The sequence below is a fragment of the Trichoderma camerunense genome (assembly GCF_050948025.1).
Source record: "Trichoderma camerunense strain CBS 138272 chromosome Unknown V8C40scaffold_10, whole genome shotgun sequence".
NCBI classification, from domain to species: Eukaryota; Fungi; Ascomycota; class Sordariomycetes; order Hypocreales; family Hypocreaceae; genus Trichoderma; species Trichoderma camerunense.
In genome coordinates, this window is record NW_028145360.1 from 914,117 (window position 1) to 939,319 (window position 25,203).

The 25,203-nt window shown below is 49.9% G+C and overlaps 10 protein-coding genes across 10 annotated transcripts; 4 read left to right on the plus strand and 6 right to left on the minus strand.

Moving 5' to 3' along the window:
• Window positions 1–49: 49 nt before the first annotated feature.
• Window positions 50–2,021, minus strand: V8C40DRAFT_279821 (amidase signature enzyme; the record flags this gene model as incomplete). Its single annotated transcript, XM_083221292.1, has 7 exons — window positions 1,706–2,021; window positions 1,379–1,642; window positions 940–1,311; window positions 759–885; window positions 554–676; window positions 312–500; window positions 50–252 (listed from the first exon to the last, which is right to left on the minus strand). The coding sequence occupies exons 1-7, from the start codon at window positions 1,958–1,960 to the stop codon at window positions 50–52; spliced, it is 1,533 nt and encodes a 510-aa protein (XP_083072665.1). The 5' UTR covers window positions 1,961–2,021.
• A 1,232-nt stretch (window positions 2,022–3,253) lies between these two features.
• On the plus strand, window positions 3,254–5,103 carry V8C40DRAFT_246973 (uncharacterized protein). Its single transcript, XM_083216225.1, has 2 exons — window positions 3,254–3,696; window positions 3,770–5,103. The coding sequence occupies exons 1-2, from the start codon at window positions 3,439–3,441 to the stop codon at window positions 4,910–4,912; spliced, it is 1,401 nt and encodes a 466-aa protein (XP_083072666.1). The 5' UTR covers window positions 3,254–3,438; the 3' UTR covers window positions 4,913–5,103.
• On the minus strand, window positions 5,044–6,208 carry V8C40DRAFT_246974 (oxidase ustYa family protein). The gene is made up of 4 exons (XM_083216226.1): window positions 5,915–6,208; window positions 5,725–5,850; window positions 5,429–5,653; window positions 5,044–5,366 (listed from the first exon to the last, which is right to left on the minus strand). The coding sequence occupies exons 1-4, from the start codon at window positions 6,168–6,170 to the stop codon at window positions 5,083–5,085; spliced, it is 891 nt and encodes a 296-aa protein (XP_083072667.1). The 5' UTR covers window positions 6,171–6,208; the 3' UTR covers window positions 5,044–5,082.
• A 523-nt stretch (window positions 6,209–6,731) lies between these two features.
• On the minus strand, window positions 6,732–7,448 carry V8C40DRAFT_266542 (RICIN domain-containing protein; the record flags this gene model as incomplete). Its single annotated transcript, XM_083219766.1, has 4 exons — window positions 6,732–6,867; window positions 6,968–7,067; window positions 7,165–7,274; window positions 7,333–7,448. The coding sequence occupies 4 exons, from the start codon at window positions 7,446–7,448 to the stop codon at window positions 6,732–6,734; spliced, it is 462 nt and encodes a 153-aa protein (XP_083072668.1).
• Window positions 7,449–8,349: 901 nt separating this feature from the next.
• On the minus strand, window positions 8,350–11,263 carry V8C40DRAFT_246976 (uncharacterized protein). Its single transcript, XM_083216227.1, has 2 exons — window positions 8,902–11,263; window positions 8,350–8,839 (listed from the first exon to the last, which is right to left on the minus strand). Exons 1-2 carry the CDS (start codon window positions 11,128–11,130, stop codon window positions 8,675–8,677), a joined length of 2,394 nt encoding a protein of 797 aa, XP_083072669.1. The 5' UTR covers window positions 11,131–11,263; the 3' UTR covers window positions 8,350–8,674.
• Window positions 11,264–12,827: 1,564 nt separating this feature from the next.
• V8C40DRAFT_246982 (DUF2470 domain-containing protein) lies at window positions 12,828–13,835 on the plus strand. The gene has a single exon (XM_083216228.1). The coding sequence runs from the start codon at window positions 12,994–12,996 to the stop codon at window positions 13,678–13,680; it is 687 nt and encodes a 228-aa protein (XP_083072670.1). The 5' UTR covers window positions 12,828–12,993; the 3' UTR covers window positions 13,681–13,835.
• On the minus strand, window positions 13,743–15,782 carry V8C40DRAFT_246985 (P-loop containing nucleoside triphosphate hydrolase protein). Its single transcript, XM_083216229.1, has 4 exons — window positions 15,463–15,782; window positions 15,213–15,331; window positions 15,121–15,155; window positions 13,743–15,056 (listed from the first exon to the last, which is right to left on the minus strand). Exons 1-4 carry the CDS (start codon window positions 15,540–15,542, stop codon window positions 13,854–13,856), a joined length of 1,437 nt encoding a protein of 478 aa, XP_083072671.1. The 5' UTR covers window positions 15,543–15,782; the 3' UTR covers window positions 13,743–13,853.
• A 1,924-nt stretch (window positions 15,783–17,706) lies between these two features.
• Window positions 17,707–20,850, plus strand: V8C40DRAFT_279823 (RAM signaling pathway protein-domain-containing protein; the record flags this gene model as incomplete). Its single annotated transcript, XM_083221293.1, has 3 exons — window positions 17,707–18,143; window positions 18,244–18,355; window positions 18,423–20,850. 3 exons carry the CDS (start codon window positions 17,707–17,709, stop codon window positions 20,817–20,819), a joined length of 2,946 nt encoding a protein of 981 aa, XP_083072672.1. The 3' UTR covers window positions 20,820–20,850.
• Window positions 20,851–21,741: 891 nt separating this feature from the next.
• V8C40DRAFT_246992 (uncharacterized protein) lies at window positions 21,742–23,031 on the plus strand. The gene has a single exon (XM_083216230.1). It carries the CDS (start codon window positions 22,073–22,075, stop codon window positions 22,853–22,855), a length of 783 nt encoding a protein of 260 aa, XP_083072673.1. The 5' UTR covers window positions 21,742–22,072; the 3' UTR covers window positions 22,856–23,031.
• On the minus strand, window positions 22,902–24,331 carry V8C40DRAFT_246995 (trans-2-enoyl-CoA reductase (NADPH) TSC13). Its single transcript, XM_083216231.1, has 3 exons — window positions 24,242–24,331; window positions 23,929–24,153; window positions 22,902–23,850 (listed from the first exon to the last, which is right to left on the minus strand). The coding sequence occupies exons 1-3, from the start codon at window positions 24,276–24,278 to the stop codon at window positions 23,189–23,191; spliced, it is 924 nt and encodes a 307-aa protein (XP_083072674.1). The 5' UTR covers window positions 24,279–24,331; the 3' UTR covers window positions 22,902–23,188.
• Between the last annotated feature and the right edge of the window lie 872 nt (window positions 24,332–25,203).

A 25,203-nucleotide genomic window follows, 5' to 3' on the forward strand; every position in this document is an offset into this window, starting at 1 on the left:
ACATGCGAGTATAGCTCATCTTGCTTATTCCTAGTAACTATTGTATGTTTCACTGAGATCCTATCTTTTTATGGCCTGCTATGGGAGCCAGCTTTCCAAGATCAGGAACAGGCCTTGGTGGGAGCGTGTTCTCATAGATACTCATGAACCGCAGCAGCGTCTCTTCCTCGCCTGCCTTGGCAATTAAACAAATGCCGTACGCTCTGCCATTGTACGATAGAATTCCAAGAGGAACATTTGCAGTAGGGTAGCCTAGTTTCCATCTCCAGTTAGTTTCAATGCCACATGTATCTTCATGCTCTTCTACACACCTGCAGCTGCGCCATGGATCAGCAGCGCCGAATCAGTGGGCGCAGCAATAATGCTCACTCCTTCAGTGTCGAAGGTAGAGTCCAAAAGTTGTCTCGCCTTTGCTCGTAGTCCCTTCTTTAGAAATTCTATCTCTTCTTCCTCATCGGTGTTGTCCAGGCACTTGTGAAGATCATTCTGGTCAGGGAATGCTGAGGAGTGATTAGCAACCTTAGGAAACTGCTAAGTGGTTTAGATAGCTTACGATGAGGGAGAGCATCATCTTTGTGCTTTTCATTGAACTTGATGATATCAGCGAGCGAGCGCACAGGCGATTCCTCGTATTCTTTGAGAAAATTGCCAATGGTTCTGTTCTTGCAATCCCAAACTATAGTTTTGATTAGTCGTGTAAGTAAACTGACGTAAAAATTTTACTTTGGCCACAGAAACGAAACTTGAACTTATCTTACATGCAATCTTCATAAACGCCTCTTTGCCATCAACGGTCAACTCTGAAACATCCGGGACAGCAACGGGATAATGGATAGCGCCTCCGGCCTCCTTTAACTTGGAGACAGCCAGCTCGTAAGCCTCAATCTACTCATCATTAGCACTCAAAGAACGCAACGAAAGGCCATATCAACGACTGACCATCTCTTCTGTTGTGCCCTCGTGTTGTCGGCACATTGACTCGCCCAGATTCCATACCCTCGGATCAACGAAGCCAACTGACAAACCCTGCCAATTGTTTTGCCCTGCAGAGGTCAGTTTGCGACCCAAGAGTATCTCGGTTACAGGCACAAGATCAGCGGTCGATTTCGCCATTGGTCCCGCGGCATCATAGAGTTCACTTAGGGAGAACACTCCTTTCATATCGACATCCCCAACAGTAGGCTTGATTGCATACAGGGCGTTTCGGGACGCAGGCACCATAATCGATCCTGTAGTTTCAGTGCCTATCGACAGAGGGGCAAATCCAGCAGCTATAGCTACAGCTGGTCCCGTCGATGAGCCTCCAGGTGACTGTGCACACCCTCTATTAGACGAAAGTTCAGGGTAATAAGGCGACTAAGGATGGTGATGAACTAACAGAGTGACCAAGAATTGTCTCGTTATCCTCAATCCGGCCAACATACGGAGACAGCGTCTGGCCACCGTAAGCAGACCACCCAGGCATCATGGCCGAAGTCTTCAAGCCACAGAACTCGGTCAAATTGGCCTTGCCTAGGATGATTAGGCCAGCGTCTATTAATTTCTCTACCAACGGAGCATTGTTTTTGCATTTGGCGTGCACCAGCGCGAAAGAGCCCGCAGTTGTAGGCATTCCAAGCTCTGAAGCCGTCATAATGCTATCCTAAGCCGAGACATAAAAGAAATGCATCAGAAACTGAATCCAACGTGTGTGTAAAGTGAATACCTTTAGAACAATGGGTATGCCATGGAAAGGGCCGCGAAGAGATTCAGCAGCGCGCTCAGCATCGAGCGCTGCTGAGATACTTCTAAGAGCATCTCGAGGTGCAAGTGAGATGAAGGCATTCACGGCCGGATTATGCGCATCTATTTGGGTGAGGTATGTCTCGATAATCTGAACACTATTTAATTTCCCGCTAGCTAGTCGCTGCTGCAACTCGACAGTTGTTGTTGTCAATGGGTCAAACAGGAGAGTAGACATGTCGAAGTTTTGGAGGGAATACAGAGTGTCTTGTTGCGAGCCAGGTGGGCGCAATGAAATGACTGTTGCTACCGCGTAAATACAAGAGAGTAGCAGAAACCAACTGCATCACTAGGAAGTATACCAGACCTCTGGCTAGTCATGCTAAGCGAAATGGTGCAATGGAATGTGTTGCACTACCTGCCTGATTTGGCATTACTTACCCGAGCAGCTATTGAGGATCTACTATTCACTGTATTTTGTGCAAGAATAGTTACATGTAGTTCTGAGCCGTAAGCCAGGACTCAAAACGTTTCAGTTTGCGTCAAATAACAAGCTCAGCAATGTTCACGCCGACCTGTAAGCTTGCTAACCTGCATCCAACTTTGAAGAGCCTATTAGCGGGGCACTCTCTGATGTGGTTGAATAGTTGTCTAGGGTCATAGCAGGATATTATCTTGATGACTACTATCCTAACAAGGCGTAGGTGTATCAAGTGTAAGGTCCCCCTCATAATACCGCTATTGTCCGGTATGCAGCAAAAGCTGTAAGGATATAGATTCAGGACCAGACCATGCCTCGAGGTACGACATAACGTACTGCGAGAGGAAAGGCATCTGCAAGCTAATCACACTCAAATCCTGGAAGTACTCGTGCGAGAGTCATGTTCTTTGTGATACATCATGAGGATTCAGAAGACCCATTTATTAGCCTGATAGCGGAGTGACAGCATGGCAGAAGCCTTTGGCCGAAAAGGAGTTTGCAGGATCAGGAAATGCATTCGTCAATTAGTTTTTCGCTGATAGCAGCCCTGAGCATTTGCCTCATACAGTAAGCTCAACCATCCGAAGCCCACTTCCTCTAAGACCGGGAGCAAGGATCCATGCGGGTAGTTGAATCGCGCACTAACACACCTCCATGTTGTATGCGGAGATTCCGTTACGCCCGTGTTGGTCAGACAGATTCATTCAGATGACAGAAATGCCCATGCCCGTCTTTCAGAAGTAATCCCGCGCATGTAACCTCGTCTATTAGAAGTAATCCCGCGCATGTAACCTCGTCTATCCTTGTTTACACACTCCCTCCGTACTCGTACATACGACTACATGTAAGTGCCGGCCGTTATACCACCCCCCTCCCCCCTGTACGATGATCCCGTCTTTAGGGCGGTTAAGCTCCATCAGCACTAAGACCTGGAGATATCGTAAGTGGATCATGAAGTAACTCATTATGTGCAAAGTATCACTTCATGTAATTGCATGGAAATAGCAGACTATCCGTGAATGTGTCCTGCACAGCCTACGGAAGGATCGTCAGCAGTCCGCTGACAAGGCGCATTTGTGAGGAGTCGCAGTACATAGCCACACCCAGTCTTCAGTGTACCTGTATGCTGTCTTGAGAGCTTGAACATTTGCAACATCCAGTTTGCTACTCACCACTCTTTCTTGACGGACATATCGGAAAGCCTATTCCTAACTCTCCTGGCTTTCTATTGCAATATGGCCATTCGTACATTCGCTGTACTTTCATTACTATGTCGATCAGCATTCGCTATTCAGAGGTCCTTTGATCTTAACCAGCAATGGGCAAGCCATCAGCGATGCGTTGATATGAATGGCGACCACTCATTCCGGCCTAATACTGCATCTTCCCTCGTCGTCACGTTTGATGCTGCCACAGAGGGTTCGGTGAGCGTAGTTGTATTTGAGCTGGGAGATGAACATCTAGGAGGTATTCGCCTTCCTGGTTCTCAGGACGTAAGTTGCGCCATCTAAGCTTCTGCAGCATAGACATTCGATACCCTATCTAACACCACTGTCATATCACTAGAAGGAGATTTTTTGCAACTCACAAAACGTGGAACGGAAGCTCTGCAAAGAAAGTCAGATTGGCGAATTCTTAATCTCAGACCATGCTAGAGCGAAAGCAAAGCACCCCATGATTACTCGCAGCATCGACTTGAAGAAGCCCATAGCGATTGTGTATCCCATTCAAGGCCCGGGCTATTTCTGCGCCGCAACATACAGTCATTCAGCCAAGTCGTACTCAGGTACATTGGTGGCAATCGATCCAAATGGGAATCTCCCAGCGTTCCGAAACGGCTTGCGTACCGTCTACACCGTCTTGGCGCGGATATGGTTTCTCTCAAATTCTATATGGGTTTATTTCGTTACAGACCTGGCTTTAACACAGTTTATAGACCCTTCTATAGCTGTGCTAGGTACCATATCAATTGCCCAAGTTGCATTTAAATGGGGTTTCCTACAGCTTGAGGAGTCCAAAGCAGCATCTGCTTTGCAAATTTTATGGTACTGTCTCGAGTTAACCCAAAACTCTGTCGTCATGTTCATGATTCATAAGCTTGTCGCTGCGAGTGAAGCTTCACCACCGGACAGCATGCGGTCAAAAATTGTTAGAACGATTCTTCCATATGCCTATCTGGCTGTTTTCCCCATTGTTTTCCTCCTTGCATCACTCGCAGACTTTACTGCTACGGCTGAGAGCATTCGACCTGCCATTGTTACTATTTTTCTCGGAATCTATCTGTTTGTCGGCGCTGCTGCCGCTGCCTTCATGCTTGTGGGACGACGTACTGCTACCCTTGAACATCAAAGAGAGGTTTCAATGGAAGATAAATTCATCCGAAAACCACTCTCGTTTGTTCTTGCGGTCTTATGTATCCCAATTATTGCTATTGTGGGTTTCAACATCTGGGCGATTCTAAAAGTCGGCGGCGACGGTACGAAGTTTGCGCACATGTTCTGGCACAGTCGCTTCGGGGTCATTGATATGCCATATGAACTACTGTTTCTTATACTTGTCGTGGCTTTGTTGGGACTCAACATATATCAAGCACAAAGACATGATGAGATGACAGACATGAAGAGTATGGAGACTGAAGGTTTGATGTCCTACAAACCTGTATCAATGGATTCGAGTGAGTCGGTAGAAGAGGAAAGAGAAGAGAAATAGATGTTTCAAGTAGAGCAATGGCATTTGTATGTCATATATGAGATAGGCTTACATAGCATGGAGCCATATGAGGGCAGTAGGAAGCGTTGAAGATATAAACAAAATTATGAGCATACTTTATTTCTACAGACGTATATCTTCCTATCCGTTCCACAATCCACCCAGATAGCCTATACAGCATTGCATTCTCCTTGACCTGGCAGTGCGTGATTTCTGCCTTTCTGAATCTCCAGTTTTCCATCGTGTCCTTCCACAACGTGTTTGCTGGGGTGCCAGTTGTGCGCACTTACCGTGTGTTCAGCGGCCCAGTCGAGAATTTTGTCGAAATTACGACAGGTGTGCTGGTTATCTACTCGAGGTCGAAGGCCTTGGACAATCTCGCTCCATTCAAAGTAAATAACGCTGACGTCCGCTTGGCAGATGAGCGCTTGACGGACTTGGTCCAAGCAATGGTCTGGGAGATTGGAAAAAATGAGCCACACGTCCTCCATTAATCTGGATCATGACAAGACATACCAACATGCAGCCATTTGCAGTAATCTACCGTACCATTGGGAAAGTAGAAATGCTTGTCGTACCGATCTCGATATAACGCCATCCTTACAACATCCAAGCAGTGCATTTGGTGGAAAATGTCGAGCGTCATGACATATTCGTTTTCTCTCCCCTCTAGCGGGAGGCGGGCTGTGCGCTCAGGCAACAGAGAAGCAGTATGGGCATCGATCGCACTTAACATGCCGGCTATAAACATGATCAACGATCAGTATTAATTGAACCAGTGCCAAGATGGGAGAAGAAGTGGCAGAACTAACGTGAATATAATGAAGCCCAATTATCGTCGATTTCGTCGGTTGGCCATCCTTGAAATTTTGTTTTATCTTCTCCTCTACTCCTGTTAAATAGATGCGGAACATATTCCACCAGGTCGTTAACCGGGGCTTGTCACAATTGAAAGTCAGTCGGAAGGGTAGACACAACGAAGTTGACTAGGTGAGGGCTTACAGTATAATTGCAACGAAGGGTCTTTCTGCACGCCACTAGGAACTCGATGTAGTTGTAATAGCAGCCCACCTATGTTGATCAAAAGTGCACATAGAAGGATCCAGATAATAATCCAAGTTGCTTTGCTTCGTTCCTTTTGATGAGAAAGCGGCTTGTATGCTCGGCCGCAATGTGAGCAGCATTCGTCTTCATGCTCGTTGTCGGGGTTATATAACAACCCAGCACTTTCGGTGTCGACGGTCTTGGGGTCCGACATGGTGTGCAGATAGGCCTGTAGTGAGCACTCTAGTAGTCTTTGGAGCGCTGAAAGTGTAACGTAGGGGTTGCCGTGGTTCTTATAGTGTCTGGGTCAGCATAAGCATAAGCTCCCCGCTTTGTAGACAGGCCACTCATGCAGAGTTCCGTATGAAGGCTCAATTAGGTGCATATTGTACTCAAATAACGATCCATATCAAATTACCACCATAAAACTGTACCTGCGTTATACGTTGTAACATGAACGAAGATACACCATATCCTGCGGCAAGAGACTTAACATCGGATCATATAGATGTATAGTATTCCGGCGAGGCTAAAGCAGGTGGAAAGGAACACACAGCGTAGAGAACGGCTTTGCGTAGGTGTAAGGTGTGCACGATAATTAAGGCTTTGATATGTAAAGACGCTGTAGCATCTTTAGACTGCAATTCCCGTCAAGGAGAATCTCAGCTAACCACGTGTTTAATATACTACCCAGTCTTATACTCTACACATCTATGGAAGAGAAAAAGGTCCTCCACATTATATCCATCTTGTCAAAGAACATAATGTCAATCCACTATATCGCAATAGGTATGAATTTCCAGATCTGGTTGGGGGACTGCTGACTCGGATACAGAATAGCAGCAGTGTTGTCGTCAGAGCTAGCATATTCGAGATCTATCACACGGCCTGGGAACTGCACGCTCTCAATTCTAAGAAATGTGTTAGTCACGGAATACTTCACCTCAAATTACGAAATTATGGAGTAATATGAATGAAAATATATGAAAGAAAGAAAAGAAAACTACTCACTGGTAGGTGTCATTCTGGATGTTGGTGATTTTCCAACGGGTACCCTCGTTATAGATGGGGTTGTATACAGATGTGTCGAGCTGCGCAACACTACCATCAACTGAATAAAAGAATTAGAATGAGCATCTGAAGAATTACAAAGTGTAATAGTCTTATATCAGATGAAACAGTGAATAAATAAAGTTATAGAAGCATACCGGGAGCAGTGATCCAAGCGTTGCCAATGACGGATCCCAGACTGTAGACACCCCGGCGAAGAGAGGTTACAACCCACTGCTGATGCTGGTTATTGGTAGTCTGTCTCGTGCTTTAGATGCGTTAGTTGATAAATATTTAACGAGACATGGCCCTGGAGTGAAACTGACAAGCCAACCACACCGTTAATGGGGCCGTTGAAGGGGTTGGCCGCCTGATAAATATCAAGGACTGGATTGCCCGAGAGAGTGCTAGAGATGATGTAGATTCCGTCCTTGAGAGGCATGATGACCTGAGTTTGATGTTTAACTCTTGGATGGAAAGAAGAAGAACAAATGTATTGCCAAGGCGTTTATTTAGTGCTTTGCTTCAGATAAGACGGGCTTGGATTTGAGAATAAGAGGGATTGTTCACTGTTTTATATACTTTTTTGCTATCTAGAGATGCTATTATTTAGTTTTATAATGATGAAAATAAGCCATTTCAGCTTCTCTAGACAATAGCTCGCATCTAGACGCATGACTACCGGGGCGCAGCAGTACCTCCAGTACTCCCAACATCTGCGGCTGAGATGTGATGCCGCTAACTATTGAGGCGTTGGTCATGTTTACACGGGCTGCTTACGATGCAATTCGAGACCATAGCTCTGGAGTAGCATTTGCCAGCCAAGCAATCAATAGTTGCCGTCTAATCTAGCTCCCTTCATCCAATCAGAGTATAGACTCATCATCATCCTCAGAGCTGAGATATCCAGCTCCAGGCGCGTGGCGGCACTTACTGCACGTACTATTGATGAGTGCCGCTCCCGACTTCTGGCTACTAGTGTCAACCCATGGTCAAGCATAAAATTAGCCTTATTACTGGCCAGTAATGATGTTTGCAGTTTTCGTACCCGTGCTGACCTGCATCTCTAAGGCCGTCGAGGCGCCTTTAGCATGTCTTGAAGCAGTTCCAGACCCAAAGTAGTGTGAGCAAGCATGCATCCCGGTTGCGCTAGGTATCGGCTCTCGCGACATCCCGTTGTGCAAGTGGCTAGCTCATCAGAGAAACACTCAATGTCTGGAGCTTCAACCCGAATAATGCTATAGCCCATGATGTGGCTTGCATAACATTCTCTCCAGAGAGTTGAGGGGCTTCACGGTGTAGCGCATTAGGATTATTTCGTCTCATGCAGTTGCTTCATCATTGCAGTGAATACATCATTATAACTATATCAATATAGACGAATAACCCCCCAGCTCCAGCTATCAAAACTCATAACAAAGTTCGCGTACATACTATTACATACATCTTACGCCGCAGCATGTCGCAGAATCATAAGAGCTGTGATGCTTACATGGTATCTCTATAAATATACACCAAAAACGCCATTCGTACAAGTACAAGCAAAAACGCCAACGATTTTACAAGTTCGATGTCATGGGGAAAAAACAGACAAAAACAGGCTGGCCTGTCTCATGTCACACACGCGCTCCCATATACGAAAACAGTCGCTCCTTTTGAGGGGGGTTTTTACAACCCCAGCTCCCATGACTCTCCCCAGAGCTCATTAAGATTAAGACCCAGCAGCTCAAGGCTTGGGTCGAGGTTAAAGGGCTGCGTATTGTCATTAACGCCCCATGATGATGGATCCACAGAGACTGGCAATGGTGCTGGGAAGGCAAAGGGGGTTACAGACTGAAAACAAAGTTAGTACCATCTTATACACAAAAATTGAAAGACACATAAATACTACTCACCTTGGTTCCATCAGGCAGTTCCAAACCAGGAACGGGGCCAATGCCTGGTCCGGCAATTGGGCCAATCGGAGGGGGATGAAGAGGAGTACCTGGCAGCGGGGCCGACGATAGAGGAGGCTCCTGGTTCGCCAATAGCTTATAATGGAGATTTACAAATCTCTCAGCCGATGTAGACTTGGCCGCCTCAGTCGTCTTAGTTCCCAAATGAGCTTCGAGAAGTCCCAAGGCCGCACACATGATAGAGTATCCCCAGGGCTCGTTGTTGCCGCAACGTAGCAGACGATCTTCCTTCATAGCAATGCACTTTTCGATGAGCTTCACCGTATGGTGCGAGTTGATCATGATCATGTTAGTCGACCCGCGCGGCTGCAACATGGTGACACTACAGAGGTTGATGGCCGTTGTGAGAGCGTCCTCTCGTAGGAAGTTGAGTGCTCGTACGCCCTGCTCGTACAGCTTATCGTGTAGAAGAACCATATCCCGCGCAGCATTGTAATAGATGATTTCTGAGTACTGGTACTTGGAGTTTTGCTTGCGCAGCTTGAGGTACGGTTGATGCAGAGGGGTAATGTATTGCCGCAGCTGGACGTGCAGTAATGTGTATGCGATCAGTGGGTTCTTCTTGCTATCGCTGTTGTTTTCAGGGCTCATATCCCAGGAAGGGAGAGCGTCAATCTCATGAGTCAAGTCATTGGTATATCGAATGACTTGGTCATAATCTATCTCGGACACCGGCCCAGTAAGAAGACGGCTGAGCTCGAGACGTAGAGGCAAGCTCTGTCGCGCCAAGTTTTGGAACGAGGAATAGGTATACTCCTTGGCCGGCTTGGAGGGCGGCAATGTCGTCGTATTCTCGTCGAAGTCTTCGTCGTCCAGGTTCCGGGGAGGGTTGGTGTCGAAGTGAAGCTGGCTCACCAAGGTCGGCAGGCCGTGGTCAAACGACGCCTGCATGTCAAACTCCTGCACTGTTGCCCATATCCTCCGTCGCATCTCTTGATTGTATACGGTGATCTTGCCGCCCATGTGGCTCGGCTCACGGTGCAGTCCGACGGCGATGCCATCGCGGATCAGAGCTCCCGAGCTGGTCCAGAAGCGTTTCTTCTTAATGGTATTGACGCGTTTGCCTAGGTAGAGCAGACAGGCAATCTGATAGTGAATAAGTCGCCGATGCTTCTGGCTCTGCCTGTCCGCCCACGCGTCGCACGCTATGATCCATTTTTCAGCCATGTGTCGTGGCTTCGACATCATGCCAATAAACTTGAGCTCATCATGGGTATGCACGCAGCTTGCAACAGCCATCATCGACAAGACTAAAGCCGTGAAGGCTGCGTATCTGTGCTTGCTCCCAGGAGTCCAAAACTCCGCATACTCCTTGCGGAAGGTGGGCACGTGTACAATGCGGTGAATCTGCTCAAACTGTTCAAGATAGACATTAATGAGGGCATCCGCCTCTTCCCTGGGAGGAAGAAGAGCCTCAAGCTCCGGATCCGACTGCTCAAAGATAGTCTCTCGCTCCTCCTGACGGCGCTTGCGGTCCTTGCGGTCATGAAGAATCACCGGCCGCAGCCACTCATCCGCCGTCTCCCGCATAAAGGGACACAGGCCGGTCAGCTCGACAAAGGCCATACTTGCATTGTGGGGGCCAAAGTAACGAGTGCGGAAGCCTTTGCCACGGAAGAATCGCAGCTCGCCATTTTCACCCGCCATGCCACTCTTCTGAATAATTTCCTGTTCTTCCGCAGGAGGTCTCGCCTCGCCGTCGGCACCCTCATCCTTCTGCGTCGACGGCGAGTTGGTGCTGCCCACGATGGTGCTGCCATCTAGAGACGCACCAGGCCTGGTGAGAAGGTTCTTGAGCTGGGTAATCTCCAGCTCCAGCCTGCGGATGCGGTCATGATCCTGGCGGGCCAGCTCAGAGTCTCGGGGGCCAAAGCCCGAAACCGCATCGCCAATCCCGAAGCGGCGCGAGTCCAGCTGCGCAAAGGACGGAGGAATGCCGGATGATGCATTAACAACTTCCCCGTTGCGTGATTCGTAGCTGCAGCGATCAGGGGTGCCGCTCTTAATGCAGCGCTCGCATGGAAAGCCACGATCGCACGAGAGCTTGCGGCGGCGGCATTCGAGACAGCTCAGTCGCACGCGCTGTCTCTTGCGAGCCGGTGGTTGGTCAGAATCATGTCTTGATACCGAACCGCCGTCGGAGTCCGGGCTCTCACTGCGATCAGCCATGGCGAAGTTATGTCGGAGTTACGACGAAAAAAAAGAGACAAGGAAATACTGCGCGAGGCGAGAGGAGGGGTCCTTGGGTCAAAAATGTTTGGTGGTTGAGATTTTTATCAATCTGATCTGATAAAGATTTTGCTGCAACGTGTGTCATGAGCGCCTTTTCAGGCAAAAGCCGAGCCGACGTCCGACGGTCTATTCCAGAAGCAGAAGGTATTGCGCTGCTTAGTCATTAGCTGGCCTTGGCCGCCTCGGACCTCCGAGTTCACATGGATGGGAATTAAAGAACCAGGAAACCTCAAGAATACGCCAGTCCCAGTCCTTTCTCGCTATATCTGTTGGTATATATATGTATGTTAATTCCGGCTCCTTTTTCCGGCGTGCGCGGCCTCTGTCGTATTTAGCTCGTGCGTTGTAGAATATGACGAAAGGTTGTCGATGTGATGAAAGGGAATTTACCCGGTGCTTGAGGACATCTAGTGAAATCCTTCGCGATTCGCGAAATGGCTGCCTCGACCATCATTATATCTCTGCGTCCAGCACAATCCAAGTATGACAGACAGATTTTGCAACCCCGTTGCGCAGCTCGCTCAGACTTTCCAGACTGGCCAAGCGCGGCCCCGAATCGCTGATGAAAATTGACATATCCGGCATCCTCCGGCGAAATAAACCCACCGACTCAACCCACCCATCGGCTGCCCTCACCTCCGGGTCCGGAGCGTCCGTCATTAAGCATTCGGCTGTCTATCGAGGTATTTCATAATGATTATTCATCATGACCAGATTCAAATGCAATTTGAGCTCTATAAGGACCATGCTGCTAAATCTGCTTTCTCTTGGGTACATGTATACTCCATCAAACCGGCAAGCACTTATAAAGCCATCCTCAAGCTAGGTCAAAACGTGGTTATACACGGTCCAGCTAACGACGGATATTTGCTCTAATTCCGCAGCTTTGTTGCACCAATCTCCACCAGGATCGAATTCCCTGCTAGGAGTTCGAGTGACTCACGGACTGCCGGTAACATTGCGGGTCCGAGAATCGAAGATTGGATCTCTTTTTTTCCCCAGTCTCTTAGAGGCAGCCATTATGCTTCCGATAGCCATCCGGCCGCGTAAATGGCGCTTACACGTGAAGCTTGGCCATCCATCATCTACGTAATGGAAACAGCACCCTCAATGCTGCAAAAGGGACGGCGGTGCTCTGCATACAATAACAGCCGAGGCAGTGAGGTTCCATTGCTTTGATGAGCTGATGCGTGTCTCATGAAAGCTGTCAAATTAGCGTTGAATACCAGTAGTGGTTTACGACCTAAGAACCTCGGAATACTAAACTGCCATACAAAACTGCAGCCATTGATAATTATAGAGCAGCTGAGAAAAAAAAGACGCAAATCATCGTAATTGGCAACAGTGATTTCTCTGAACAAAACGTCCATATGCGACCTGAAGAGGTAAATCGCAAGATCACCGCGACGTGGTATGAGTCCAGGTTACCTAGGTACATGCACGTAGGCCGGCACGGCAGCGAATATAACAATAGATCGACTGAATGCCGGCAATGAAATCTAAAATTGCCAAAAGGACCCAAAAAAGGCGATCAATCGATGTCCATATCCACGTGGTACAACCATACTACCTTGTTATATATCTGGCACTGGATGAGTCGGATGGCCAAGCACTCGGTACCTACCGATGTACATGTTTTAGTTAGCCGACTCCACTCTCAACTTCTTCTCACCTCATCATCAACTGACCCTGTGGTGTAACATCATTTCACTCCCAAAACTCATCCTCAACACCCTCTCCTACCTCAATTGATCCCAGAAATCCTTTCTCTCAAACTGTCTCGCGGCGGGAAAAGGCATCATGGCGACAACCCGTGCCCCTCCCTCCGAGCAGGAGATGAAAACCCGCATCATCACTCATATGAACACGCAGCATTCCCGCGAACTCTCCCACTACCTCCGCCACTACGCCGGCCTCTCTGCTCGCGCCGCCACTGCCTCGCCCGCCATCCAGGACATGAACCTCGCCGGCATGACTATCAAAACCCGCAACGGCAGCACCTATAATGTCCCGTTTTCTCCTCCTTTGTCATCCTGGGCCGAAGCCCGCCCTCGTGTCATCGCCATGGACGTCACTGCTCGCGAGGCACTCGGCATCAGCGACATCTATCTCACAGAATGGGCCAGGCCTAGGGGCTTCGACTGGATTCCCCTCGGCGGCGTCGTCTTTTACTACATCTGCTACGCTGGCTTGCCGTGGGTTGCGCCAGGGAGCGCCGTGTGGGAAACGCTCAGGGTGGTGTTTCCAGGGGGGCCGGAGTGGTTCTTGTGGATCGTCAGGTCGATTTTCTGGATAGTTTTTGGTATCCATACGGTTGAGGTGTACTTGCTTGACAAATGGAAGCTGCAGAAGCACGGCGTCCCGAGGTTCTCTTGGGTGTGGTGGAAATGGGCCGGCAACATTTTTGTCGAAGGTGTGACGACGTGGAAGAGGCTGGACTCGATTATTGCCGCGAAGAGAGCTCAGAAGGAAGATAAGAAACACTGATTCTCGTTTGTCATGCAGGATAGATTTGCATGGGAAAGGGCGTAACAGCATCGGGGATTATGCAATAATATCTAAATTTCATGCGACTCTCGTCTATATAGATAGCTATGTAGTCTTGATGCTTTCAATACAGACTCCAATTCCATTCTTCTTCATCTCTTCAAAGTTTCGCTTCAGTAGTCCCCCGCGTAATTGTCATATGTGCCTTGCATTGCCTGTGTGCTTACCCATTCTTCACTAGCCAACCCCCTCACGAATCTATCTTCCAGATCGTCAGGGTCCTTATGAAAATCACATGCGAAATCGCACGCGGGAACCGTCTCTTCGCCGAAATATTTGCATATAGATGCATGTCGGCAAGCATTGATGCTCTCGCAGTAGTACGCCAATGCCTGCAGACTTCTAAGTCGTGACTCATAATTTGAGTCAGCTTTTGTGTCGCTCTTTATCATCCGTGTAACTCGTTCAAGATCTTCTCGGCTGTAGTATAGGAAGCAATAGCTGGCGTTGCCATCGCGACCTGCTCGACCGACTTCTTGGTAATACCCCTCAAAGGACTTTGGAAGCCGCCAGTGTACGACGAATCGTACATTATCTTTATCAATGCCCATGCCAAACGCTGTTGTAGCCACGATGATATCGTAGCCTGGCTCATTGTTGATCCAGTTGGTCAAGGTGTCTTCCTTGACGTCTTTGGGCAGCTTCGCATGAAAGGGTCGCGCGCCGACGCCTGCGTCTCGGAGACTGGCTGAAAGCGACTCACATTCATCGCGAGACATGGTATATATGATGCCCGAAACATTTTCGGTCCTCTCACGCTGCTTCGCCAGCTCACTCTGCCGCGGTTCGGCGCGCCTACGATCATATACGGCATGTATCCATTTCAAAAAGTCTGATATACGGTTGTCATCTTCGTCTTTGGTGTATCTGATTTCCAGGTGAAGATTGCCCCTCTCTGGACTCATCAGAAATGTTTTTATCCTTTCTGGTGTGGCGTCGAGACGCAATATTTTGAGAATATCTTGTCGTACTTGGGCATTCGCCGTGGCTGTGAGGCACATGATGGGCACATCTGGAAACGTCTCTCGAAACCAAGATAGTCGCTTGAAGTCTTTCCTGAAATCATGGCCCCATTCCGATATGCAGTGAGCCTCATCAATGGCGATGCGAGCAAGCTCCTTCTGTCTGTGTACGAGCTGCAGCCGCTCGCGGAACCGCGAGCCCGAACACAGCTCCGGGGTGACGTAAAGGAGTCTGGTTCTTGGATGGCCAGATTCTAGATCTCGCTGAATGCGATCTCTCTCTTCAGGCGAGGTATTGCTGTTTAAAGAGCTGGCATCGATTCCTGCAGCTCTCAAAGCCTCTACTTGGTTGATCTACAGGTAGCATCATCAGCTACCAACACTTATCGACGGGAACCAGACTGTCGGCCAACCGTACCATCAAACTTAGCAACGGCGAAACGACAATCGTAACTGGCCGAGATACCCATTAGTCCACCTCATTCTCCTCTCTTTAAGGTGACAACTCACTGCCTTGATCAATCACAGCGGGCAACTGGAAGCACAGGCTCTTCCCGAAAGATGTTGCTGCTTGGACGTATACATCATGGCCGTCTAATGCTGCCTCAATAATTTCACGCTGATGGGGCCTTGAGTAGCCGGTTGCGTGTGAATGTCAGTTTCAGCCCTGCACACGATGAAAAGGACGCCCACCAGAAAGGCAAGGAACCCTGACGACTCGGGGAAATGACGACAAGAACAACCAATCCACCGAGCTTACCTGAAATCGTCCTTGTGGAACTGTCGCCGGAGAGTGAATCCGATGTCCGTGCATGAATTTGCCCTCTGCAGGGGGGGCATGGCAGAGAGAATCTGGACTTCAGGGCGAGAGTAGCAAGGTAGAGGCTGGCATTGGCTGGGACGCGGTGCAACGGATGAGCGAGTGAGTGAGCAAAGATCTGCGCAGCATCGAGACCTTTGGGTGCGCCGTGGGCCGACAGAGCTGGTACGAGTATGCGAGTTTGCTGAGATTCAAAGCGTGAACATTGAAGCTTGAAGTTAGCTCGCGTTAGAAGCATTTTGACGCTCTTCTAGAACGCGAATGGCCACTTTCGGGGACGCGGGACATGGAGTACCTGGTACCGTGGTTAGGAACTGGGGTGCTTGTATTGGGTACGTGAGCCTAGGACACGCCATATGGCCGCACGCATATTAATAGATGCGCCTTACAAAGTAGTCAATACCTTGCTAAGGAGGTGTTGCCTGGAGGCACGTGTTATCTGCTTTTCACTCGTGTTCCTCTGGAAGGTCGCGTCGTTTAGTCTCTTGTGCAACGACAAACATACGATCCTGGAGCTCCTCATAATCCATCCACTTACATGTGCCAAATGCCTTCTGTTCGTTTGCTTCGATTGCTGGTACGACGCGGAAACGCTGTGGTACGGAGTACAAGTAAACAAATCAGCGTTGCAGGCCGTTTAAACACTGTTCCCCATAATGAGTAGCGCCGTACTAGCGTCTCCTCTCTTCAACTGCTTTTTTTCTCTACCCCGGCTGTATTGCGGCCAATGCAAAGTTGAACGCATTCCTGAGTCCAGCTTGGGAGCATCCATGGTCAAAATCAGCACTCCGGTTTCCTAGAGCAACAAGCTGGCAAGATGAGTTGCTAAACTGGGTACGAGTGCGCATGTTATTCCCAGTTTGCTATGGACCCGTGAACGTCATAAATGCCCAAGGTGGCCTAAACCTATACCTCTAATAGCGACCTATCTGAGCTTGCCCCGGAGAGAGTAACACGAAAGTGCTCCGTTGCTGCAGTATTCAGTGTGAGAGATAGGATGATTGTTCCTTATGAGCCAGGTCTTTCGTGCGTTAAACATGAATATAGTGGTGGTAGCAATGTCAGTACGGCACGTAGGAAAAGGGGCCGATGAAGCGCCCAACAAGTGGCAACATTGATCTCCAAAGTACGATTATGTACGGAGCTGTACAGTATTGCTCCATGCTTTATCAGCACTCCGGACAGCCCCATACTGCTTGATGAACGCATTGCTTCCCGCGCTCGTGCTTGCAGGGCATGCGAGTCAATGTTTATGCATTTGGGCAATCCCGGATGATGCGGTGGAGTCGCGGGCACCAGTACGAGTATCTAAGGTTCAGGCAGATACGAGCAACACTACCCCGGCATAGCAGCATGAATATGACATTGATATACACGTCAAAGTGCTGTATACGGGAGCCTCCATTGGCCATGGAACAACAAATCCTAGAGCAGCACGGAGTATCTCCTCCAGTCGATGGACCAGATCAACCTAATGTTTTTACACAAGCTGTTGACGTGTCTACTATCGATGATGCGTTACAGTCTGCTTTGGAGCTCAACTAGCTGCGGGCGCTCTAAAAAAAGATGGACGCCGTACATACAGCCTACAGGTATGCGGTCCCCTATCAGGGTCGTTCTCAGGGCGAGGTTGGCCCAGCCTAGCCGCTGTGGCTTCACCCTCGCAGCGACTCTCGCACTGTCCTCGCCAACCACCCGCTAGTGTTTCAGGGGCTCTAACCGTCCAGCTTCGGCCCCAGTCCAATCAGTCCAACCCAATCCGATCCAATCCCGCCAAGAGCCTCACGTCCAAACCACGTCCAACGACCGGCTTCTCTCTCGCGACCTCGTGTCTCTGGTTCTTCATCTTCAATCCCTTCTGCAAGGCGAAAACGGCAAAATCTCCTCTAGGCGCCTGGCCGGGCTTGATCATGATGATCTCACGTGCTTCGCTTGGTCATTCGTCGCAGTCCCGATCTGCTTAATCGCAAAATTCCCCAGATTTCTGGCGCGAGGGTTGGAGAGGGGGCTTTTGAAACATTTTCTACTCCCAAGTGCCTCGGCCCTGCAAGGCTCCCAACGGCCGAATCAGAGTATCTGATACAGGTGCTCTGTATCGCCTCTCTGGGAGAGTCTGTGTGTGCAAACACAAGAAAAAAAAATATTAGACGGTTGATTTGAACAGCGACCTCCCGGTTAGTCGCCATGGAGCGACCCGACCGCATGCCTGCTGGCATGGGCGCAAGTCCTGGAGCTGCTCCTGGACCCCCCGCCACTGCTCTCAGGGGCACAGGCATAGGCATGGCCATGCCCGATAATAACAATCCATCTCAAGCACGTCGTCCTCCTCTCAACACTGCTCCTTCGAACGGCCAGCAGCCGCCCATGATGCCGCTTCCGCCGCTGCCCAATGGCCGGAATGGCCCGTCTCCCAATGGAAACCCGCCTCCCACGCCCATCTTGACGCCCGCTCAGGTTATCAGTCTTACCCGCGAGGCAATGCAACATGCCCTCGAAAATGAAAGCCAAGCTGTTGATGTCGGCCCCGGCCTCAAGTCGGGCGTTACCATCGACCTGAGCCGTAAGGGCATACAGAAGCTCCCCGAAGAGGTGGTTGATATAGTCAAGAACGAGCTGGAACGGTGAGCAGCCATCAGTCATGATTTTTTTTCTCCCTACAAGAAGGAAAACATCCAGCAAAGGAGAGGTCTTGTTTGCTGACTACCAGTTGTTACAATACAGGCTCGCCCTATCGCACAACCAGCTTTCGTCTTTGCCCGCCCGTTTCGCCGAGTGTGTTTCGCTTCGATATCTCAACATTAGAGGCAACCAGATTAAAGAATTTCCCTTGCCTGTGCGATCCCATATACCCCTTTACTTTGTCTCATCGTTGCATGGACCAAGTCTAACATGTGCATTAGCTTTGTGAGCTCAAATCTCTCGAAATTCTCGATCTCGGCCGTAATCAGCTACGAGTTTTGCCACCGGACATTGCACGACTCTCGTCTCTCAAAGTTCTTTCGATCCCAAAGAACCAGATCCGGGAATTGCCCGTTTGCCTGGCCGAGATGACCTCGCTCCAAGTGCTCAAATTTGATGGGAACCCTATCAGCTTTCCTCCACGGGATGCGTTGCAAATACCATCCCCAAGTCCTTCTGGTGAAGGATCTGGAAGAGAGGGCGAGATGACCGATCTGGCGATTACGGCTCATATAAAGAAGTTTATGAAGTTACACGTCATTAGCGGCCGTGACGCGGAGGCGACTGGCGATGAATCCAGCGAGGGCACGGACACTCCGCGGATGCCTCTCAGACGCATGCCGAGCGGGCGATTCCCAATCAAAGTGAGCAGCTCCGATGTATCGGACATGCGGATACCCGGTATTGGAACACGGCCTCCTCCCCCCATCCCATCACGATCACATTATCGAGGCCTATCGCAGCAGAGCACCACCACCCGTCGCCCCGGCGTCATGCCGTTGACGATTGGAAACATCAACGAGCGCGGCCGCAGCAACTCTGAAACCCTGATGCATTCGGAGAGATCAAGTAGTCGTCAACGCCGCATGGGCATACTCGCGAAAAAAGCACCCTCGGATTTGGGCACGCTCGATGAGGTTGAGGGCAGCAATAGATGGAGCCACTACCGAGGGCTGAGCCATGGCTCTGCTATGCAGGGGACGCAAGCAACAACATCCAAGAGCCCAGCAACGCCTACAGACTCTCTCGCGCGACCGGTCTACGTAAGAAGACTTTCCGTCCTGCCTGAACGCCGTCGGGAGTCCAAGATCTTTGACCCCGTGATTGAGGCCGCCAAAGGCATTCTCTATTCCGTTTTCCAAATCCACCCCATGATCCAGATGCTCATGACCCTGACAAATGATGGGTCAGCAAAACGTTCAAGCCTCGAAATCGTCTTCTACAACACCAACTCTCACGTCGAAGAGCTGGAACAGGAAATCCAGAAGCACGACATGGCGGTAGCGGAGGACGAAGAAGGCCCGTTTGGAGACAATGCCAATGTGCACCGCGCCTGCCAGACCCTGGTTGGGGCGTATGGTCACGTTTGCACGCTGCTGGCCGATAATATCGATACTTTTGTCAACAATGGAGATGCTCGTTATATTCGGACGCTCCTGATGTTGATCTATAACAGTATAATGGAGCTTCGCGTCACGCTCTCTTCCGTGTCTACGGAACACAGCAAGCAAGGTAGTCTTCCCTCTTTAGAAGCCCCCGACAACAGCAATACTATTAAGCCTTACTTCCGTGAGGCGGCTGCGGTTGCTCCCGCTCCTGTTCCCGCGCCTCAAAAGCCAGCCCCCCCTCGAAATCGCAGCGGTCCCATCATGCATAACCCAAGCAACCTCAGAGTGGCCACCGACATACCTGTTCCGTATAATAATGCAGGCAGTCGCACTGCGAGACTTGCATCGGCAACACCCAGATCTAACGATTCGTTCCCATCATCATTTGGGCGCGATATTAGCGCCGACTTCTCCGAGGAAGACGCCCAGTTCGACAAGATATACTTGGCCTTGCAACGGTCAACAGATGTCGTTCTTCACATCTTACCCAATTTTAATGTTCAATTGACGGGAGGTATTCGAAACGCCATACAACAGCGAGCTCCGAGTGCAATGATACGGGACTGGAAGAACCTCATTGCCATGTGTAACGATGCTATCCAACAAACGGAGATTTTGAAGAACCGATTGTCTCTCATCAAGCTGAAGGACCCGGGAGTGCGATCTCACGCAGGATTTTGGAACCTATGCAGCAATTTCATCTCGGCCTGGACAAAGATGGCTTCTAAGATCAAGTCGGAGATTAACACCATTCCTCTGCCGCCTGACACTAGAGCTCGATTGCGGCCCATTCATCAGAGCATGAAGGAGACGACCATCATCATCATGAACTCTCCCTGGAATTACATCCTGAGACCAGCCGGCGGTCCCCCGGGGTCTTTTCCACCAGGCGTTCTATCGCCGACCACGCCGCAGGTTCCGATAACGCCCCAAAGCGCAGCCCTGGGCCCGGCCATGCAAGCCACGGTTGCTACACCTCAGACAGGATCATTTGCGGCAGTTTTCCAAGGCAACGTTTTTGACCGTGCGGACACGCTCATGGCCAACCCTGGCATTTCCATGTCCTCCCGCACCGGCACCATGTCAAGAGGCCACTCAGGATTCAACTCACTGTCGTCGATTTCATCCATGTCATCAGATGGTGTACCGACACCATCCTCGGCCTTTAGTCCTAGTGTTCAACTAGGATCCGCGCCATTTCGCATGAATGGGGGTAAAGTAGCTCTTTGAAGCCTTCTCTCCCCTGGATTTCCAATAACAAAAAGCTAGTTATCAGTACTGATTTATTGCTTCTCATCTTCTCCCTTTCTTTTTCTTTTTCTTTTTTTCTTCTTTTTTTTTTCGTTTGGATCTCGCCGTGTTGTTTTGGCCGGCGAAGGGGATTCTTGCATAGCACGTACTTGAATGGATTTCACGAATGATTATTGTTTGCTTTGGAACAAAATGTTGGCTTGAAGGCCGGAATGCTGTTACGTTCATTTTTTTCTGCATAGCCCTGGAGTTTATGGTTTTGTTATGACAATACTTGGTGTGATGGCATTGAACACCCGACAAGATCCTTCAATACCAGATTGCCTTTGGATGGACATATCTAGACTCTAGGGCAACGATACCACGACGAACAAGTTTTACTAGTAGAGGATAGAGAAATAGGAAGCACAAAGTGTTGGTGTATATTAGATTAGCTGTCACGTTGACATTTTTCTTCTCTTTCGAATTTTTGTTGTGGTGAAGGGTCTTTTTGGGAAGAAAGAGAATTCAATAAAATTGCTCAAAATGGGTTATTGGGATGTATTTTGGTAGAATAATAAAAGTTGGTGCACCTGAAGTTTATAGTGATAGATGCCTCTCTCGTGACGCAGCTTTGTTGCTTCTACTGCTTGCAGCTGTTGTTAGAACTCTCTAATGAGGTGGCATCTTTTCTACTCGCATGCGCTACCCTGTATCATAACACAGCTCCTTTAGTTATTGAATACCTAGTACTTATTTGGATGGTACCATCACCATCCGAAAGCATACCTCAAGGTATCAAGACATTGAGCTGTGCCGCTGCGGCTGATACGATACAACACAATACAATACAATATGGGAGCATGTACAGTAAGCAGCAGTACCGCCATTTAGCCTTGCATATGATCCTTGCCAACTGCCGACCTGCCATGCAACCCCCCACCACAGCAGCATGATGTCAAACGCTTTTGGGGTTGGGTTGATAGCGAATGAAGAAGTGCGTGTGATTCGATGTCCATGGCTCGAGTCTATCTTTTGCCTCTCCTCTCGCACTGCAACACCAAATCCATTCGCCCAGTACACCAGTGTGTAGGGAAATGGAGTGACGCCGCACATCAGCGCATCCAAATCGCTGTGCTGTGCTGTATTACACCGATAAACGTTGAAAAGCAGCAAAAAGCAACAAGTGACGAGGCGCAAAGAGACCAAGATCCATCTCCTTGATACCCAAAGTTGCTCTCTTTAGCGCAAACATGTCGACAGCTTCATCCAGCGGCCCGCGAAGGGCCCCCAACTCCAACGCCATAGCCGGCCCATCATCATCATCATCCCCTCGCTGGTTCTCCCAAACCCAAGCCGCCTCACCTCCATCCGCCCCGTCCGTGGTGACAACCTCCGCCGCCGCCACGGCCATGGCTTCTCCCGCACTGCATCCCGCCCTCCAGCCCACGCTGCCCTCGGCCGAAACCCAGCGGCACGTCTCCGAGGCGCGCGCCGCCGTGGTCGCCTCCATCGGCAACATGCTCGACTCGGAGCTGCAGTCGCGCGCGGGCATCCTGCACTCGAACGCCGCCGCGCTGGAGAAGCAGGAGCGCGACGTGCTGCGCGCCACCGATGGCCTGCGCAAGGAGACAGCAAAGCTGAAAGCCGAGGCGGATAAGGCGGCTAGGAAGGTCAAGGAGCTGGGCAACGTCCAGAACTGGGCCGAGGTGCTGGAGCGCGGGTTCCTCGTGCTGGAGGAGACGGTGAGGCTGGCTAATGGGGGCGAGGACTCGGATGAGGCGGGCAGTCAGTGTACTTGTAGCTGCAGCGAGTGCGGCAGCGATTCGGACATGGACGTTGAAGAGGGCGAGGGCAGTGATGGCGGTGGTGGAAATGCCGGCAATGGTGCTGAGAACGGTGCTGAGAACGGTGCTGAGAGGAGAATGGATGTGGATGGCATGTCGGATGCTAGTCGAAGCTTGATGGACCTCGACTCGAGTACCGGCACGGGGCGAGCAAAGGGGTCCGAGACGGCGTCTATTTCGACGGGGTGATACCTCGGCAATCTACAGGTATGGCGACGATAAAGAGACGGAATTAAGACAGATAGGTACATGAACAGAGGTCAGCTACTAAGTACAAGTAGGTAGCCATATCGCCATACGGTCAGATAGATGCACGTATACGCCATATATAGGTATATAGTATATTATAACCATTGCTATCCGACTAATTTGTTTGCATATGGCAAGAAATCGTGTTACTTCGTTATACCCTTTAAGCTAGTCTATCGACCCGGCTCTATTTCTATCGGCATACTCGGCAGTAAGCATCACTACAAGCTCCTTTTCCTCAATCACATAGATGTACCTATAGCGTGAACCCTCTTACAGCAGCCCTGGAAGCATGACGAAGCGCTTCTTCTTGTACTTGTCACCAAACTCCTTGCGGTATGCCCTCTCCTTGCCTTTAGCCCAGATGAACATCTGGATGGCACCAATGGTGATGAAAAGCGCAACAGACCAGTCACGGCTAGCGGTAATGATTCCCACCCACGCCAGAACCTCGTACATGTAGTTGGGGCAGGTGACGAGCGAGAAGCCGTAGCCGTGCGGGATCTTGCGCTCAGTGCCGCCGGTCGACCGCAGAGTAGACAGGTACAGGTGCACCAGGGCGTTGCTAATCTCGCCAAACAGGTAGAGCGCGGTGCCGACAGCATCGACGATAGGGTCGTTTGCGCGGGCGGCCAGCGACCAGGGACTGTAGTAGATGGACCAGGCGCAGAGGGCGCCGGAGATGGCCCAGTAGAAGAAGCTGTTCTTGAAGATGTTGCGGGCCGGCATGGTGTTTGCGGAGAACTTGTGGACAAAGAGCGTCTCGAGCTCGCGCTTGGCAAAGTGGGCGACGATCATGCCGAAGCTGAGCCACTGCGTTGGCGACATGGACGGATCCTTGAGCAGGTACGGCCGGGCGGCGACGGCGGCGCTGTGGATGAGTATGGGGCCCAGGTACTCGACGACGAAGACGGTCCTCCATGCGATTTGGACACCTAATGAATGGTGGGATGGAAGTCAGCTATGATAGTCTTATAGAAGGCAAAAAGCAGGGACATCGGCATCATCCATACCGAGATCCTTGACCAGCACTTCGCCAGCCTCGGCAACATCCTTGTCCTCTGCAATCACAGCCCTGCGGTCCTTGAGCGTCTTCCTGGTCGACGTGTAAAACAGGCCAATGCGGTTGTGGTCGCTGAAGCCAGCTTGCTTCGCAATCAACTTCTTGACATCTTCAACCGTGGCGTTGGCAGGGAGGTCGATGGTTGGGGGAAGCTTCTTGATGGGCTGCTTGGGAGCTATGCAGGCAGAGATTGAATTAGTAAGGCTTTTACCATGCGATATAAACCAATGGATTGTAATACGACAATGGCATAGATGACTTACAGCGATTCGTCAGCTTGAGAGTCGTTAGAGAAGCCATTTTGACGTGCAGAGCTCTGGTGACGATGCGAGGTTGTAAGGGAATAAGACACGACAAGTCGTTGGGGAAAAGACCAGCTACAACAAAAAATTACGGCTTGGTGTTAGTTCCTCGGGACTTGGAAAGCGGGTGGGGTCTGGACGCGGCCTTCGAGGTACGCGGTACGGGAGACTCGGTAGCGGGGTACGGCGCCAGTTACTTGAGCCGAGCAGCGAAATCACAGCGTCCGAGAGGTAGCATTGAATTAGCATCAAGGGGCCTCAATACTGCTTGCTAGGTACTTGAGAGTTGCTAGGGAGATCGCCAGGGGATTTTTTAGGCTCCGGCTTTCACATGTTGGATTGAACTGTAAGCTGAAGCTGGAATCAATCATCTCGTTGAACAGCCAGTACAGGACTGAAAAGCATCAAATTTCTCAAATCATGCCTCACCTCTTCATCCACTACCAGCTGCCATCGCACTCCATTGTTTTCTTTGCGCCAATAAGAAAAAAACATAAATGGGGCTGTGAAACAACTGAATAGTGCCATTAACTTATTGTCCTCATCTCTCTCATTCGAATGGTCCATGATTTGTCTTGACCCTGTTCAATTGTTGTTACACCACGATTGCCCTTGTTTCAGGTGACAAGTCGAGTGAATGAACGACCACCAAAACTAACATAATATGTGCCATGGGGAGAAAAGGCATCCATACATACCTAGCAGTTCACAGCACAACCTCCCGTAAATCACACCGATTATCGGCGATTGACCAAAACATCCGTCTGTCTATGGTGAATGCAGATTTAGTTGCAAATGTTCGAACCGGCACCATCTGGTGATGGCTTCCAAATCAACCACCCAGCGGATCTTAGTCTGCGAAAGATTAGCTGTCATTGTTTTCGCCTTGTGTTTGGAAAGACGCCAAGTGAATCAAAGTTAAC